Source organism: Dendropsophus ebraccatus, chromosome 3, assembly GCF_027789765.1.
Source record: "Dendropsophus ebraccatus isolate aDenEbr1 chromosome 3, aDenEbr1.pat, whole genome shotgun sequence".
NCBI classification, from domain to species: domain Eukaryota; kingdom Metazoa; phylum Chordata; class Amphibia; order Anura; family Hylidae; genus Dendropsophus; species Dendropsophus ebraccatus.
The window spans coordinates 64240654-64258552 of record NC_091456.1 but is presented as its reverse complement, the minus strand read 5'-3'; the positions used below and the strand labels follow the sequence as shown (position 1 = coordinate 64258552).

At 39.7% G+C, this 17899-nt stretch overlaps 1 protein-coding gene across 1 annotated transcript in view; it reads right to left on the bottom strand.

Annotated features, from left to right (window-relative positions):
• Window positions 1-2915: 2915 nt before the first annotated feature.
• The window catches only part of SLC1A1 (solute carrier family 1 member 1), a 40591-nt gene continuing 25607 nt past the window's right edge, over window positions 2916-17899 (bottom strand). Inside the window, exons 7-12 of the mRNA XM_069961914.1 lie at window positions 17176-17360; window positions 14547-14654; window positions 14194-14316; window positions 10295-10489; window positions 9712-9846; window positions 2916-8575 (exon numbers count right to left, since the gene is read on the bottom strand). Coding sequence (XP_069818015.1) covers window positions 8326-8575; window positions 9712-9846; window positions 10295-10489; window positions 14194-14316; window positions 14547-14654; window positions 17176-17360 — 996 coding nt within the window. The 3' untranslated portion in view covers window positions 2916-8325. The remainder of the gene's footprint in view (window positions 8576-9711; window positions 9847-10294; window positions 10490-14193; window positions 14317-14546; window positions 14655-17175; window positions 17361-17899) is intronic.

Sequence of the window (17899 nt, the reverse complement as noted above, 5' to 3'; positions counted from 1 at the left end):
TAACAGTCACCCCCTATAGAGAAAAGGCATTGGGACTGATCAGCAGTAGAGCACAGATGCAAGTTAACCGCTCTCTACTGACTACCTACCAGGACGGTCACCGATACTGTGTAGGAAGAAGTCAGTCAGATAACAGACTAATCTAAATGTGAGTACGAAAAGATTGGTCAAGATACACACTTCACACATATCCCGGCAGAGTACTGTACTACTTATGCAAGGGCTCCAATCCAGTCCCTATCTACTGCTACAGCTTTATTTCTATTTTACCTTCACCTCAAGTTACCTACTGAGATATCTACTGTTTATTGCACTAAACACTGTTATTTTATTTTTGTGTTGCACTGAAGATATTTTTCAAGTAAAGTTTTAACATTGTTTAAGTAATCTCTTTCATTGCATCCTGCATCTCTTTTGTTGCACTAGTTCTACCAAAGGTCCAGTACTGTGTGTCCGGGTGTGGGTATTACCACTCCTGGCCATGACAAGTCATCCCAAAACACCAGAGCCCACCAGTTGGTTTAACACCAGTATCCAGCACCCTAAGCCACATCGCAAGGGGTTAACAAATCACCTGGGAAGACAAGTGCTGACAAAATAGAATGTTTAGCCAAAGAGACTATGTTCCCACTAATTGATAAGCTACATAACAAACACCACCCACAGGAGAAACAAAAAAGACAAAGACAAGTTCCTTATGGGAGCCCTGAGTAAGTTGATCCCTCCTCTGCTGATGTCACCGGTGGCGGCCATCTTGCGAAGATTAGCCCCATAGGAATACATGGGAGCTGTGAGTAACCACCTACCGGAAGTGACTTCTACTGCTCACATGCGTACAAGATGGCGGAGAAGCGACAAGGAGTTGCAGCTGCTTCAGCCCAAGCCTTGGCTGACATAGTCGCAGTGTGCGCAGTGCGCTGGGCCCGATTCCTTTGGGGAAGGAATGAGGAAGAGCTCACGTGCATCTACACTTCCCCGGAGGAAGCTGCTAGGCCTGACCTGGCACCTGGCACAAGTACCCAGAGGCTAGGCCTCCACCTTCACCTCCAATCCCACAGTGGTTCTTCAGTGATGAGCCCCAAGTCTTCCTGGAGCTGCCTCTCCATTTTGTTCCTGCACCAGCGCCTTCCCGTCATGTTGCTGCAGAGGAGGATGACAACTATCCAGTCCCTGACCCAGCAAATCAGGAGCCACCAAGACCGGGTACCCAGCGGGTAATCATTGCCGAGATTGAGAGGGAGTTTATCTGGCACCTGGAACAGCCCCAACCAGGTGAGACCCCTCTTGATAGGCAGAGAGCCACTGTGATTACCTTTGATAAGGAAAGGGGTTATGGCCTACTACAGGACTCAGACGAACCTGTCTGTTAATAAAAGGCCTGTGAAAAGAGCCAACCTCCCTGCGACAAAGCATAATCTGCAGAAGGGAGAAATTGTTGAGTGTACCCCATTTTGGCGAGATCAGGAGAGATGAGAAGCTGCTATGAACCTTTCTAAGAATCCTGTGCAACAACCCTTCCAGCCTACAGCATCCCAGGATTGGGATGAAATTTGGGATTACCACTGGTGGAAAACCACAGAAAAAGGACTGCCTGCTGACAAGTCCCCTCCTGTTTCTACTGATATGGAGGTTGCTGATTCTAAGGAGGACTACAAGTCTTCTGCTGCAGTGTCTGCTACTGATGCTGACACCATAACTCAGGTACAGTACCAAGTAATCTACAATGTGGCGGTTACTTCTCCTGTTGCACCAGCAACCACCATTAATGTTGCTACCACTATGGGATCTTTACGGTTGACATGGTTACCAGTGATGCACACCTGCAGCTCAAGAACGAGCTGGACCCTTGACCTCAGCCTGGATCAAAGAATTGCAATGAGTTGGTGTTATTAACCCCTTAATGGCAATGGACATAAATGTATGCCATGAAAGTCATGGCCCAGATGACACATGGCATACATTTACGTCATGGTCTCCTTAAGCGCTTTGAAGCGAGCTCAGGAGCTGATTTGTGATGTGATAATTCACTATGGGGTTCAGCTAAACACTGCCCTTCCCCTTCTGTATTTATCCCCTACATGATCACTTATCTGCTCTTCCTCTCAGTTTGCCCCTCCCCCATCTCCTTCCCACACACTTGTAGTGTCCCACTACGGGTGCCTTTCTTGTCTTATACACACCCAGGTAAAACTACTTTACTCAGGTGCCACAGCTAGGTTATGTAGTTGCTGTGCCCTGCTCCAGCCACTAGGTGTCTCACTCCCCCTGTGCACAACTGCAGTTCAAGAGGTAAGGTTAGCCTGTTTACACTCTCTTTTACACACAGTTCCTGTCATACGTCCCTATATAATATAGGGGGCTTTCTGGTTAGCTCAGTGTGGAGTTGGGGAGCAGAGTAGCTCCAGTCAGGAGTTAGTCCCTCTCAGGGGAAAAAGGAGTCAGAACCAGGTTCAGAGTGTGAGAGCAGTCATGCACTGTTGAACGCAACCTTGGGGTAACCAGAGTTAGAGGAACAACCCTTGCCTAGCCGTGGATCTTCAGGACAGTCACCCCCTAGAGAGAAAAGGCAGTGGGACTGATCCACAGTAGAGCACAGATGCATATTAGCTGCTCTCTACTGACTACGCTCGACTTGGGAAAACTTTCACTAGTTAGCTTCACCCAGAGACAGAGGCCTGGGACTCGTACTAATTATCAGGTAGTTGAGTTGAAGTCTAGACAGGGAAGAGAACAGGGGAAGTTGTCAGTTGCATGGTTTGCTTGTATGTTATGTATGCCTTAGATGCAGGTCATTGGTGGTTATCTTCAGGAGGCAGAGAAAACAGATCTGTCACTACATTGTCAACATGAAAATCCAATATGGATTCACCTAACCATCTACATACCACCAAGAAGCATGATAACAAAAGCCAAAGTAAATGATTAATTTATGTAGCTGCACACATTTTATTATTTTCAGTAGGATATATTGGCATTTAAAGCCTGCAGATTTACATTGTTTTTTATTTTACACATGTACAGTTCAAAGTTACAGTTTGACATATTTAATAAATGTATACACCATTTACTCAAAGGAGTAAATTTCAATATTTTTGGCACATGACTTAAAGGTCTGAGACCAAACTGAACTAACATCTGCTATACTTTAGCTTCCAGAGGTTTCAACATATGGTTTCAGTTGAGTGTTTCAATTAGTATTAAACCTTGACACAGTCAATAGTAGTTAATAGCTTTCATTTAGTGAATAAGGCAATCTACTATAATATTCTAATGTTAGCTACTCAATAAAACCTATTAAGATAAGAGGTTGATTAGGGGAGTCCAGATAATAAGATATTGGCTATAGTAGATAGGCACATTTTTGTACACTACGGAATTACTGTACATTTTATAGTATTTTAACAGCCATCATACAGAATACAGCTGCTACAATGTTACCTCAGTTTGGTCATAAGTCACAACACTGAAAAGATTCAGCTCCAGTCAAGTAAACTCAATCTAACAAATTCACGTTCATTCATATGATTGTTTTTACATTCATTAATTTAATACAGTACTATATTACACATCTTAATTTTGTGTCTTCATTGCATGGATTGTTTCTTTTTATGCAAAGGACTCTTTGATGCACCCATTTCTGTAGTAGAAGGCTACTGTGAATCTGGGGAGGGGGGCGGGATGTATCAATTGTGTTTATCCTTAGGCCTTCTTTCTTTAACCCCTTCAAGACCGTGCTAATTTTGGCTTTAAGGGCCAGAACCTATTTTTCGAATTTGACCTGTCTCACTTTGTGTGGTAACAGCTCCTTGATGTTTAAACTTATCCTAGTGATTCAGATTGTGTTTTGTCACATGTTGAACTTAAGGTTAGTGGTAAATTTTGGTCAATATAGTTAGGATTTTCTTGTGAAAAACACCCACATTTAATGGAAAAAAAGTTTTTTTTCTAACTTTCTGCGGTCAAAGATCTAGTAACATTGTGATAATTTTATTGCCAGTGTTGTTATGCACGTGACAATACCAATATGTGTGTACTCTTTTACATTTATTATTTGCATTGGAGCAAATAGCAAACATGGGAATTATGTGTTTATTTTAGGTTTCTTTTTAACTTTCATATGGTATCTTACTGTCCAACCAGGGGAATGAACAACCTGATTGTCTATTCAGATATATATGACACATCATCCATGGATGTTCCAGAACATCAATATGCGGGGATGGGGGATTAAAATGGATGTGACGGCACATTCATATGTGGGAAGGGGTTAAGACTGTCTGTCCTTGCCTTAGACGTAGATATAATTCTGGGCACAAAATACATTATACTAAATAATAATTAAAAAAAATTAACAAAAACAGGATTCATCTCACTAATCACCCCACCCCCACCCAATGTCATTTCAACCATGTCCAACTAATTACTATTTTCAATGTCCTTCTTAGCAGAAGGAAACGCCCACTTGAAAAATCAATGCCTGAGGTGGGTCACCACTATGGAAGTGGCTGACCAGGCATTTCCTGCGTATCAAGATGGGTATTGCTTGGGTAAGCCCCTTTAAGACGGAGCTATGAACACTTTTACAATACAGTATTAAGCTATGTTCACACAACGTATATTTTCATAGAATCATGGCCGTTGTACAACGGCTGTGATTATTACGGAAATATATGTTACACAGCCATCTATGGGATCCCTTGTGGCGCCGCAAAGAACTGACATGTCAGTTTTCTGCAGCCGCTATTCATTGAAACCCATGTCAGTGCACACTGTGGAATGAGCGGCTGTGCCATAGTGTGCTGTAGGGAGTCCAGATGTGGGCATGCACGGCTGGACCCGTATCAGAACTCTGTGGCCCGAAACATCATCCGGCTGGTACTGCTGTACCGGCCAGGATGATCTTTTCAGAGGCCGACCGTTCAGCGACCCGGCCAGGTCACCGAACGGCTGTTCTCTTACTGCATGTGAATATAGCCTTAAATTAATCACTGCAAATGAGTATTCATTTATGTAATGAAAAATGTAATTATAATGATACATCAGCATAACAATTACATTGTAATACATTTAAAATGAATGGTGGACATAGCAGAGCCCTAATTTTACCAGACTGTTAAAAAAAGCAGCTTAAATTACAGTTTATACAGTATTTTAGAGTTCTATTATAAGTGTACGAGTGTTTAAGAACCATCTCATTAAGCTTTCTGAAAGATGACCTAAAATGAAAAATAGCAAGCTGCATTTGGCCATCACTTCTGTAAGCTTCTGGAGCCATTCATTTATTTGAAGAATGCACATTTTTGCATCTCTAAACCCCTAAGAAATACTCTGATGTTTTTCATGGGCTTAGTAATGAGAGTGCAAATTTAACATGTTGTGGTACAAAGTTACTTTAACTACTTGCAGACCTCTTGTTGACTAAACAGCTGGGTGTTCCTCAGTCCTCTCTGCAAGGACACTTCAAAATGTCTGTACTGGCACAGAGACTGTACAGGAGAGAGGAGCTAGCTATCAGTGACAGCAGAGAGACTCAGATTATTACTGTTTTTCCCTTCCTGATCACAAGCACTGCACACCAAGCTCAGCATCAGCCATAAAGCTTCCTGATTCCCTACCTGGTGATCATGTGATCTCCGGGTGATGAGTAACTGCAGGAGATGCTGAGTCTTTGCAAAACCAGAATAAATGTCACAAAAAGGTCTTTATGACCTCACGGGTGATACAATATGTAAAACAACAGCCCAAAAGACTTAATAACAGTTCAAAGTTGTGGCCCCAGCCCTTATATATATCCCCTATACAAAATTGAAGCAATGGAAAGGGTTACCGTTTTAAGAAGCATTTAAAGTGTACCTATCATTTTAAACTCCTGACATGTCATAGCAACAGGTCAGAAGTTTGTATCAGTCGGGGTCCAGGTATTGAGAACCTCGCTGATCAGTTGAAATGAAGGGGAAGATGCCCAGCAGCATGTGCTCTATCCCTTCATTTCGGTCTCATTGCTAAAGCAGCAGTTGATGGAATTATAATGGGAGCCAATGGAACTTCTGGTCGACGCACTTACCGGATGTTCCGTAGGGCTCCACTATAATTCCGTCTATCGCTACATTAGCAGTGAGACAGAAATAAGGAGGCAGGGCACACTCTGCTTCGCGCATCTGTCTGTTCGTTCTACTGATTGGTGGGGTTCTCAGCACCTGGAAGTTCTTAAAATGATATGTATGCTTTAAGCACTTTGCTAACACTTATTTTATTTTTATTTTTTTTTACATTTTTCCCCAATATTACATAAAATAATTAATTACCAATAGTCATAATGACAAAAAAATAACGCATGTTTCACAGAAAAGAGATGTAAAAATGATTTGAATATTTGCTGGAGAAATACTGAAAGAAAAACATTTTGCACATTTTGTCTGAGATATTTTCCATACAACAGGATTAAAGTACATACACACATTACTCAAGATTCTTATAAAGTAACACAATAAGCATATCCCCTATTTGCCTTTGCTTTATCTTTTCAGTGTTGGATATTAAGTGCTGAATTGTTATTAAATTATTTTTATTCAAGGCTTAAATTCTCTTTCCTGACAAATTCAACTTCACAGTGATGTTTACTGCAACTCAACAAAACTGAGTCATGATGAACACTTTTTAAAGGTGTCAATTCTTTTGTTACCCGTCTGAACCTTAGAAACAAATCAATCCTGTGATAACAGAATGTAAAATAAGAAAGCTTTTAGTGAAGTGGCCTACAGTCGTACATTTCGCTGGTTACATAAGACTGTGATCAGCATACAAAGAAATCTTTTCAAAGGAGTTTTATTATAAATGAGTTTATTTTTTTGGCACTCTGATTCAATGGCATGTCTATCATGTTAAGGCAATGTAGCATACACCTCGCTAATAGTGAATTATTCCAACCCCTCTAACAAATGTCCAACACTTCTCAGCTCTGTTGAGTAAAAGACACAAGAGTCACAAGAACTAAAAGAAATAAGTATAGACCAGCTATGTATAATCTCAGATTATAAATTATCATCATTACAAATCAGTCCATGACCAGACAGACATTTTTTTATATACAGCTGGCCTTGATCATTTCAATGTTTAAAGTGCACACATACAGATTAATATGTTTGTCAACAGACATATACTGAAGTAAATAGTTATTTCTTGAATAGTCTTCACATGCGTGTTTCATTGTATGTCTACTGGCTATAATCAGCAAACATATAATAGGTCATTTATTATACCCATGTTATGTCTTATTAACTTGTATAATAGTTATCAGTGGTGGTGACTTTCAGTGTAGACAAATATACGACACGCTGAATTGTAATGGGAACCCCACACAGTATGAGTAGAGTGCATGTCCAATCCCCTTGGTTATCAAGATAGAATGGGCCTTCCCCACATGCTTCCTAAATATCTATGCATGATAATAATACCCTTTTATTGCCTTATCCCTGCACATGGACAAGCAAAAATCAATTTTTCTGCACAAAAAATAATTTGGAAGACTGGTAAGAGTGAATATTTCTTAATTTTTTACAAAAAAAAAAAAATATTAAAAAATAAAACAAACATGAGCACCCTATAAACAAAATGCTGCTCTGTCTGGCAATTTTCAAGACATTTTTTAAAGGACCACAAGGAATCAAATATAATAGACTTGGTATAAAAAGGCATAATGTAAAAATGTTGTCATATCATGATGGTACTCTTTATCACTGTCCCTTTCTAAGCCATCATCCAGTAAAGGTATAAAAAAAAACTCCTGTATATTTATGATGGGTCGATGTGGGTGAGGGGGCTCATACTGTTTATGTACTATGTACTATGTAGCCAATGAATAACTGTCAGAAGAAAACTATAGGAAGACACAGACACACATCCTTGTTCATAAATAGCCTATGGATTCTTTCCCACATGGCTGTTAGTAGAATGCATTATACTGTATCTAAGGCAACTTGCATTTTACCTTGTGGTCGCTTAGTCCAAATGAAGAAAACACAAGATATTGTAAGGATATGAGGGACTGTGCTTCAACAGAGCCAATGCAAAAGATTCACATTACTGACCTAGATGTCACAACCCAGGTAAACAACATGCTAACTGGTAATACATTCCAAAATCGTTGAGAACTTCATGTTCCCATATAAAAAAGTGAAGTATTTTACAACTCTCCCTTTCATTTAACCTGCTGGCAAGAGGCAAAAAAGTATTAGTTCCAATATTGAAGACAAAAATTTCAATTTGTCGTCTGTTCTAAACTTTATGTTCCATTAGGTCCTTGTGCGCTCAGCTCCTCTCCCTTATTCAGAACTGCGATGTCTGAGTGAAAGATATATTATCAGATTTATCCACAGCAAATCCTCCGTTCACGTAAGACTTTTTCCCCTCACTGTCCTCCTCATTTTTCAGTATACTTGGCTCAATGGCAAAAGGGTTGGCAATGTTAACTTCTGATGTGATATCCATTTGCTCCAATTCTTTCTTAGAGAGTTTCTCAACTATCCCAGTTCCATATGCATCACCAAGAACATTTACCATGGTCCTAAATCGATCCCTGGAGAAAAGAAATGGTTGATTATTTATGATGTGTTAAATTGCTTAGTGAAAGTCAACAACCTGACAGAGAACTTAAAAAAAGAGCAACATCACAGCTCCTGGTCTGATGTCTCCCATTCTTTGCTTGTTATCACTACTATCTGGTTTATTTGATGCGTTGCCTCAGCTGTCTGCTCAGTCAATGTATGGCTGTAGCCCTGACGAGAGGGGGCCGGGAGACATTCTATTGGATTTTACCTGACATGAATCTAAAATCCATGTCATGTATAGAAAAGAAATGTCACTTTTTTGAGGGACTGTGCATCAGGCCACGATAGGAAAGTTCCTGACCAGAGGAAGGGCACTCTGCCTGAAACGCCTGCCTCAGGATATACACCCGCGCTTGTCTCTCTCCCTTCCCTGCTGTGTTCCAATATGGAATTAACTGAGGTTTTGTATTGCAAACTAACTGAGAGTGGCCGGTCTTGTTTTTTTCTACATTCATGGGGGATGTCTCCTGTACAGTCTGTGCACCCCGCCTTCAACCTTCAGAGATATAGTGGCCACCCATAGAAGAGTGAATACCAATATCCACAGGTATGTATTGCTTCATAGGACTGGTGCAGGTTTACTATTTCTTTTCACTGTTGCTTTTAATATGTATGATGTTTTAGCTATTCTCCATCATATATAGAATTATTTTAATCTGAAGAAGTCGAAATGATCCTTCTCTGGCCTTTTTTTTTATCTCCAGTAATTATACTGAGTGCAATAAACAATGATTATTCTGTAACAGACAGGGCTATAATGTCTGTGATAATGTGCCATCTGCAAGCTACAGGTCAAGGATGAAATGTTTAACAATTAACTCTAAATATCTTCTTCACATATCTCACCTTCCACATTATGTAATTTCTTGATGCAAGCTAGAAAATGATAGCTGACTAGTTGCCAAGGCAACACAACTGTTTTCCTTCTGCTTTTAGACATTCATTTTCATATTTTTTTTTTGCTATTTCTATGTGCATTTTATGTTGTAATCTTTGATTTATGGTTAAGGTTTAAAGAATTTAGAAATAAAGATGCAGCCTATTACTAGTATACAAAAAGCAGCAATTTTGATAACATATTATACTGTATTGGCTATGCACTTACAGAAGCCAGTCAACAGCAATAATAAGAGTGACATCATCTGCTGGAAGCCCCACGGCACTAAGAACAATCACCATAGTAACCAGGCCGGCCTGAGGTACCCCGGCAGCTCCTACGCTGGCGGCTGTAGCTGTCACACTGTAAAAAATGGTAATAATATTAAATAATGACACAAATTTTGAAGTGTCACTGTCGTTTGGGAAAACTTTTGACATGTCATTGAGACATATCAAAAGTTTTTATCAGTCCTGATCTGCGTGTTCAGACCCGTACCAATAGGGAGAACAAGCCAGGAGAAGACCGCACTGCAGCGTTGTCTGCTCCTCGCTCTGCATTAGTGAAAAGAGTCGGGTTCCATAGACTTACATAAGGAGCTCAACTCATCACATGACAGAGTCTGGAGAGGACCATGCTTAGGGCCGTCTTCTCTTGGTTTGTTCACACATTCAGTATGGGTCTGAACACTTAGAACCAGACCAATTAAAACTTTTGACATGTCTCAAGTTTGACAAATTTAGGGATATAGAGTCTGGATTTTGAAAATAAAATTCCAGTAATGAACATTTTGGCTGCCAAGACTACATACCTAATAGTGACAATCTGACCAACATCCAGGTTCATGTCATTTAGCTGTGCAATGAACACTGCTGCCACTGCCTCATAGAGTGCTGTTCCATCCATATTGATAGTGGCTCCCACCGGTAGTACAAATCTTGTTATCCGTTTGTCTATCCGGTTCTTTTCCTCAGCGCAACGGAAAGTTACTGGTAAAGTTGCTGAGCTGAAAATGGTTAACACGTGATATTAAAGAAGTATGCTGGGTCTAGCAGCAGAACTAACATGTTTTTGTAGTAAATCAGTGACAATGTGCATATCAGGCTTATCAGTTATCTTCTCACTGTGAGTAATTATTCATTCATCTACTTCCTTGTTCATATATATATATATATATATATATATATATATATAGAGAGAGAGAGAGAGAGAGAGAGAGAGAGAGAGAGAGAGAGAGAGAGAGAGAATAGATATATATCATGGTATTGTTTTTAAATCAAATGCCTTTACTTAACATTTATAGGCCACGTTCGCACCACATTAAAACAACAGCCGTAGAAAGTAGACATGATCATTATTTTGGTCGGCCACAGTGAAGAACGGCCATAGTCGATAAACTGTGTACACAAAAATGGCAGTTGCTCTATTGAAATCAATAGAAATTAATGAAATCAAAAACCTGTTCAATTACCACTATGGCTGTAGGTTTCCAAATTCATTACAGTGTGTGAACATAGCCTTAAACAGAAACAGATTTTACATTATAATGGGCCTTGTCATAGCATTGTGTTTATTACAAAAGTATCCAGTTATTCCACCCACATTAAGATTTAAAATGTACTAAAATATAGCTTTAGGTGAACACATTATAACATCAACATGGTTCATAATAGGTGATAAAGTCTATAAATTTATAAGTATTGTTAGTAGAGATGAGCTTATCTCTAATTGTAAGTTAATGCAGGGATTGTAATCTATTGTGAATTCAAGCACTGTACAGAATGTGCAGGGAACCGGCAATACAATGTACTAAAATAATTTGGAAAATGACTAGAGTTTTAAAACTGCATCAAGGTTTTACTTCCTGGATAAAATGGTGATGTCACGACCCGACTCTCAGAGCTGTGCGAGCTGTGATGCTCAGTGTCTCTCCGGTGCCCTGTGTCCCTCAGTGTCCCCCTGCCATCATCCTCTCCAGCAGCCACAGCCCGCACAGCTCTGGGAGTCGGGTTGTGACATCACCATTTTATCCAGGAAGTGAAGCCTTGATGCAGTAGTAAGTGCAGGGAAAAAAGCACAAAAGTGTACATTGGGGATTGGTCTAACTTTTGTGAGGCAATACAATACTTTATTAAAATTTTTCGCTAGACTTCTTCAATATTTTGCTACTGTTATCTTCTGCTCCGCCTTACCTAACTAAAGTTAAAATTAGAATTCTGCTTTTTTTTGTAACCAGATAGCAGCATCAGGGCTAGAACAAAGGATCAGATGTCTTATATTTAGTTTATTCCACTGAGTGGAGGCAAACAGCTGTTGCCAAGAGATTCCTGTAAAATGCTGAAAGTAAAGGCATTATATTACTCACACTTTATATACATATGTTTAACAAAAATGGATGGGCAGCAGTGTTGATTAGAGATGAGCGAACCGGTTCGCCCGGTATGGGATCCGGTTCGGATTTTCCCAAAAATCCGAGTCCGATCGGATTCGGATTTTTGGAAATCCGCTCCCATTTTTTTATTTCTTGCTTTCTAAAATGGCAGCCACCATTCTAGAAAGCAGGAAGTGTTCCGGGCGGGAAAAGCGCTTTCCCATGATGCCCGGAACACATCCAATCAGCAGGGATCTTGTACTAGCCCACCCCCTGTGTGACGTCGGTATTTATTTAAAAGGAGCAGTCACATGACCGCACCACGCAGTGTGTAGAGGGAGAGAGAGGAAGTAAGCTGCTGTTGTGTACTACAGACTACTGAGAGGATATTGTGGGAAAGGAAAGGAAAGATTAGGAAAGCGGAGAGGAGAAACATCTAGTGATTGAGAGAGAAATATAGAGAGGGCGAAATATAGATAGATTAGGCATTGGACAGAAAAGGGTGCACGGAACCAAAACGTGCAGTACAGATATACAAGTCCTATACTTCTGATGTGTGTATATCACATCTGTCTTATCCTGAGAGACAAAAATACCTGGTTAAGGTGTATAGCATTGTATCTTAAAAAAAAGTGCTATATACCCAATTTCTATACTTGGACCCTTTTGATTGAAAGTGTGTATATCACATCTGTCTTATCCTGAGAGACTAAAATACTTGGTTCAGGTGTATAGCATTGTATCTTAAAACAAATGCAATGTATATACATATATATATATATATATATACACCCAATTTCCATACTTGGACCCTTCGGATTGAAAGTGTGTATATCACATCGGTCTTATTCTGAGAGACTAAAATACCTGGTTCAGGTGTATAGCATTGTATCTTAAAACAAATGCAATGTATATACGTATATATATATATATATATATATATATATATATATATATATATATATACACCCAATTTCCATACTTGGACCCTTCGGATTGAAAGTGTGTATATCACATCCATCTTATCCTGATAGACTAAAATACCTGGTTCTGGTGTATAGCATTGTATCTTAAAAAAAGTGCTATATACCCAATTTCTATACTTGGACCCTTCTGATTGAAAGTGTGTATATCACATCTGTCGTATCCTGAGAGACTAAAATACCTGGTTCAGGTGTATAGCATTGTATCTTAAAAAAGTGCTATATACCAAATTTCTATACTTGGACCCTTCTGATTGAAAGTGTGTATATCACATCCGTCTTATCCTGAGAGTCTAAAATACCTGGTTTAGGTGTATAGCATTATATCTTAAAAAAAAGTGCTATATACCCAATTGTTGACTACTGTTGCTCCTGCCTGGCCTCCATGTTGGCTACTGCTGCTCCTGCCTGGCCTCCATGTTGGCTACTGCTGATCCTGCCTGCCCTCCATGTTGGCTACTGCTGCTCCTGCCTTGCCTCCATGTTGGCTACTGCTGATCCTGCCTGACCTCCATGTTGGCTACTGCTGCTCCTGCCTGTCCTGCATGTTGGCTACTGCTGCTCCTGCCTGGCCTCCATGTTGACTACTGCTGCTCCTGTACTGGCCTCAAATGACTATTGCTGGACCTCCACTGGCCTCCAATGACTACTGCTGCTCCTTCACTGCATTTGTGACCTTTTTCCTGCATAGACCCTGTAATGGTGAATTTCCTGCATAGACCCTGTAATGGTGAGTTTCCTGCATAGACCCTGTAATGGTGAATATTGGAAGTCTAAAAAAAAACATTGACTTTGAGATATCGAAAAGATAATGATGTTAATGACATGTAAAGCCCTAAATTCAACCAAATACACTACCCCCGTATCATATAGATGCTTTAAACTATGAAATCCGAAGAAATCCGAAATTCGGTCAGACCGAACCTTCCGAAAAAATCTGAATGTCCGGTCGGACCGAACTTTTGAAAAGTTTGCTCATCTCTAGTGTTGATCTGAAAACTGTGCCTATTCATTTTTGCTCATTACTGCTTGACTCTGCTTGGAGAGTGGTGTAAGTGGTGTTTGGATTCCTAGAAAGTCCTACAATGATTTTTTTTTTTTTTTTTTTTGGTATCCTTAGGATTTCAAAAAGCCTCTTTTAGGTGACTTATGTTGCTTTTGCTCTAATGCAATGCTTTTCATGCTGGGAGGTGGACCTTTATTATAACATACCCCCAAATGTTGGTGAGGTGCAGCTGAGGAGGCATAACTGGATATTTCATACAGGTCTGTCGCCTGGCTGCATCAGTTTTTGGCTTAGTAAAATTTTTGATAGCGACAACTAAGATTTTAAAATCAACGATAGGTAGGCCTTACCTGGATGATATCATAAGAGCCGTAAGAAGAGCCTGTGCCATACCCATTGCAAAACGGAAAGGATTCTTCCGCACAATTATAAGATAAATAAGTGGCAACACTATAACAGAATGAATGGCCAGTCTGTAAGAGAAAGGTAATGAAATGTGTCAACCTTACACTATAATAGTAATTTTAATCATTATAAGAACCTAAGGGAAGATAGATAAACATTACAATTTTATGGATGGACAAAAAAAACTTTTATACTACTACTACTTTTATACTATTTTGATCTATTTAGAACTATTTAAATGTATTATTTTTCCACATTGACAGACTATTGATTAATCGGTTTTAAAAATATTACATACCCACTGAGCACTGTTGCCATATAAAGGCCAAGCTTGCGGAAAATCTCCCAGTCATTAACTTCAATTATCTTCCCTGCAATTAAAAATAAGATGCCAAGGGGCATGTACCTAAAATACATTAAAGGAATATTTGTGTTAATTAAATAAAAAGTTATAGTAAAACAAATGAGGTTCAATGAGGTTTAATGTCGATAAATGTAAAGTTATGCACCTGGGTACTAATAACCCACATGCATCATATGTCCTAGGGGGAGTTACACTAAGAGAGTCCCTGATAGAGAAGGATCTGGGTGTACTTGTAGATAATAGACTACAGAACAGCACACAATGTCAGTCAGCGGCTTCTAAGGCCAGCAGGATATTGTCATGCATTAAAACAGATCTGGACTCAGATCTGGACTCAGATCTGGACAGGGATATAATATTACCACTTTATAAAGCTTTGGTGCGGCCTCATCTGGAGTATGCCGTCCAGATTTGAAAGGATGTCCTAGAGCTGGAAAGGGTACAAAGACGGGCAACTAAACTAATAAGGGGAACGGAGCATCTTAGTTATGAGGAGAGATTAAAAGAATAAAATTTGTTTAGTCTTGAGAAGAGACATTTAAAGCGACTCTTTACCCACAATCTGACCCCCCCCAAACCGCTTGTACCTTCGGATAGCTGCTTTTAATCCAATATCTGTCCTGCGGTACGTTTGGCAGGTGATGCAGTTATTGTCCTAAAAAACAACTTTTAAACTTACAGCCCTGTGCCCTACGGGCGTGGCTTAGAATATCTGTGCCCTAACTTTGCACCACCCCTCCCCTTGTCTCCCCTCCCTCTTCATCATTAGGAATGCCACTGGAACATTTTCTCCATGCTGAACATTTGCACAGGTGTCTTAACGATCCAGCCCAGGTGTCAGGCTGACACATCTGACGAATAGTAGTCAATCTGCCTGGAGCATTCCTAATGATGAGGAGGGCGGGGAGGAAGGACAGAGAGGTTGTGCCAGGCTAATGCATACATAATCTAGGCTACTCCCATTTGGCACGGGCTGCCAGTTTAAAAGTTCTTTTTTTAGGACAATAACTGCATCACCTGCCAAATGGACCACAGGACAGATCTTGGATTAAAAGCAGCTATCTGAAGGTACAAGCGGTTTGGGGGGTCATATTGTGGGAACAGAGTCGCATTAAGGGGAAATATGATAAATTTATTTAAATATATAAATGGCCCCTACAAGAAATATTTGGAAAAGATGTTCCAGGTAAAACCCTTTCAATGGACAAGGGGGCACTGCCGCCTGCAGAAAAAAAGGTTAATTCTCTAGAGGCGACAAGTCTTCTTTACCATGAGAACAGTGACACTATGGAACAGTCTACCCCAGGATCTGGTCACAGCAAAAAATGTAGAGGGCTTTAAAACAGGCTTAGACAAGTTCTTAGACCAAAATAACATTAATGCATAATGTATGAAACCAATCATCATCCCTCCCCCTTCCCTGTATCCATCCCCTCCTTGTATATCCCTCCTTCCCTCCATCTATTCCCTCCTTGTATATTCCTCCTTCCCTGTATCCATTCCCTCCTTGGTTGAACTTGATGGACATGTGTCTTTTTTCAACCGTATTAACTTTGTAACTATGTAACAATGTCCTTCCGATGTAAACTAATGCACTCAGGGAGGGACAAGAATTTGCAGGAACATGAATAACTTATTAACTGCATCCTTCTAAAAGCTCACTGTGCAGAGTTGTTTTTTTTTTTTTTACAGTAATCACACCTTCCTCGTTCTGTCCTTTACAGAGATGACCTGCACAGCAGTGCGACTCCCAAAAGTTTTTTTAAAATTATTAATTAGACTTATTTTTTAACAATATTTAACATTATGCCTACCTTAAATGGTGACCGTCATTTTAACAAACTTTCTGTAAATGAATACTACAAGCAAATATAAGAAATGTTGTACTCCTCCCTCTACTAAACGTTACTGGAATACTCAGCCATGTAAAATATGTTATATGTAGGTGCCCTTGCTGAAAAAATAATAAACAAACATTCTTTTCTTAACCCATTACACTTACCAGGTTTCCCCTATGGTGCCTTTTGGTCACCCTGCTAAACTCATCTCTGCAGTGACAGCCTTATCAGCCAATAACTGGTTGCCACGCTGTCCCGCTTCAGTCAGTGATTGGTAGTGAGCTGACATAGATATATGTTAGAGGGTTACATATATATTAATTATTGTTGTTTTGATAAATACATTAGGGCTCCTATTGAAAATGCTATCTTTAGAGATGAGCGAACCGGGTTCGGGTTCGAGTCCATCCGAAGCCGATCGTTCGGTATTTGATTAGCTGGGGCTGCTGAACTTGGATAAAGCTCTAAGGTTGTCTGGAAAACATGGATACAGCCAATGACTATATCCATGATTTCCACATAGCCTTAGGGCTTTATCCAAGTTCAGCAGCCACCGCTAATCAAATGCCGAAAGGACGGGTTCGGATGGACTCGAGCATGCTAGAGGTTTGCTCATCTCTAGCTATCTTCCATTTTAATTTGCCTAAACCACTTAGAATCCTCTTTCAATAAGGTGAATTGCAAGGTGTATTGCTTGTTAAGTAAGATGCATGTTTATCACTTACCACATGATGATTTGGACTATTTGCATTGTTGCCTCATTTAGTGCATTAAAAAAATCCACCAAAACTTGGCCCTTTTCACCCATTTTTCCAATTACAATACCGAATACGAGACAGAAGACAATGAGGCCTAAGACATTGACTCCATCGGTGTAAAGGCCAACGATTTTGTATTCCTTTGTTATGTTCTGTAAGGATAAAGACAATGTTAACTTTAAAAAGTAATCAAATAACCACCTGTCACATTTAACAACAAACATGGTTTGGATGCTTCACCTATTTTGCTCCTTCTAATGGACTTTTACCTGTCTCAAGGGAGTGTGTTATTAGACAATTACCTATCGTTTAAATCAAGTTTTTATGTTAAACATATTTTAATTTTTTTTAAATAGTTTCTGTATATGGCTCTAAACAGTAAAAAAGGGTAAATGATACATTTACTTTAAATTCATTAGAGGAGATTTATTAAACATGGCGTAAAGTGAAACTGTCTCAGTTGCCCCTAGCAACCAATCAGATTCCACCTTTTATTTTCCAAAGAGTCTGTGAGGAATGAAAGGTGGAATCTGATTGGTTGCTAGGGGCAACTGAGCCAGTTTCACTTTATACCATGTTTGATAAATCTCCCCCATTGTCTTTACTAGATACAGTACAGTACAAAAAATATATAAACATATATCTAGGAGCTTCCTGTGAATATACAGCAAAGTCTCTAACTAAAGTTGCT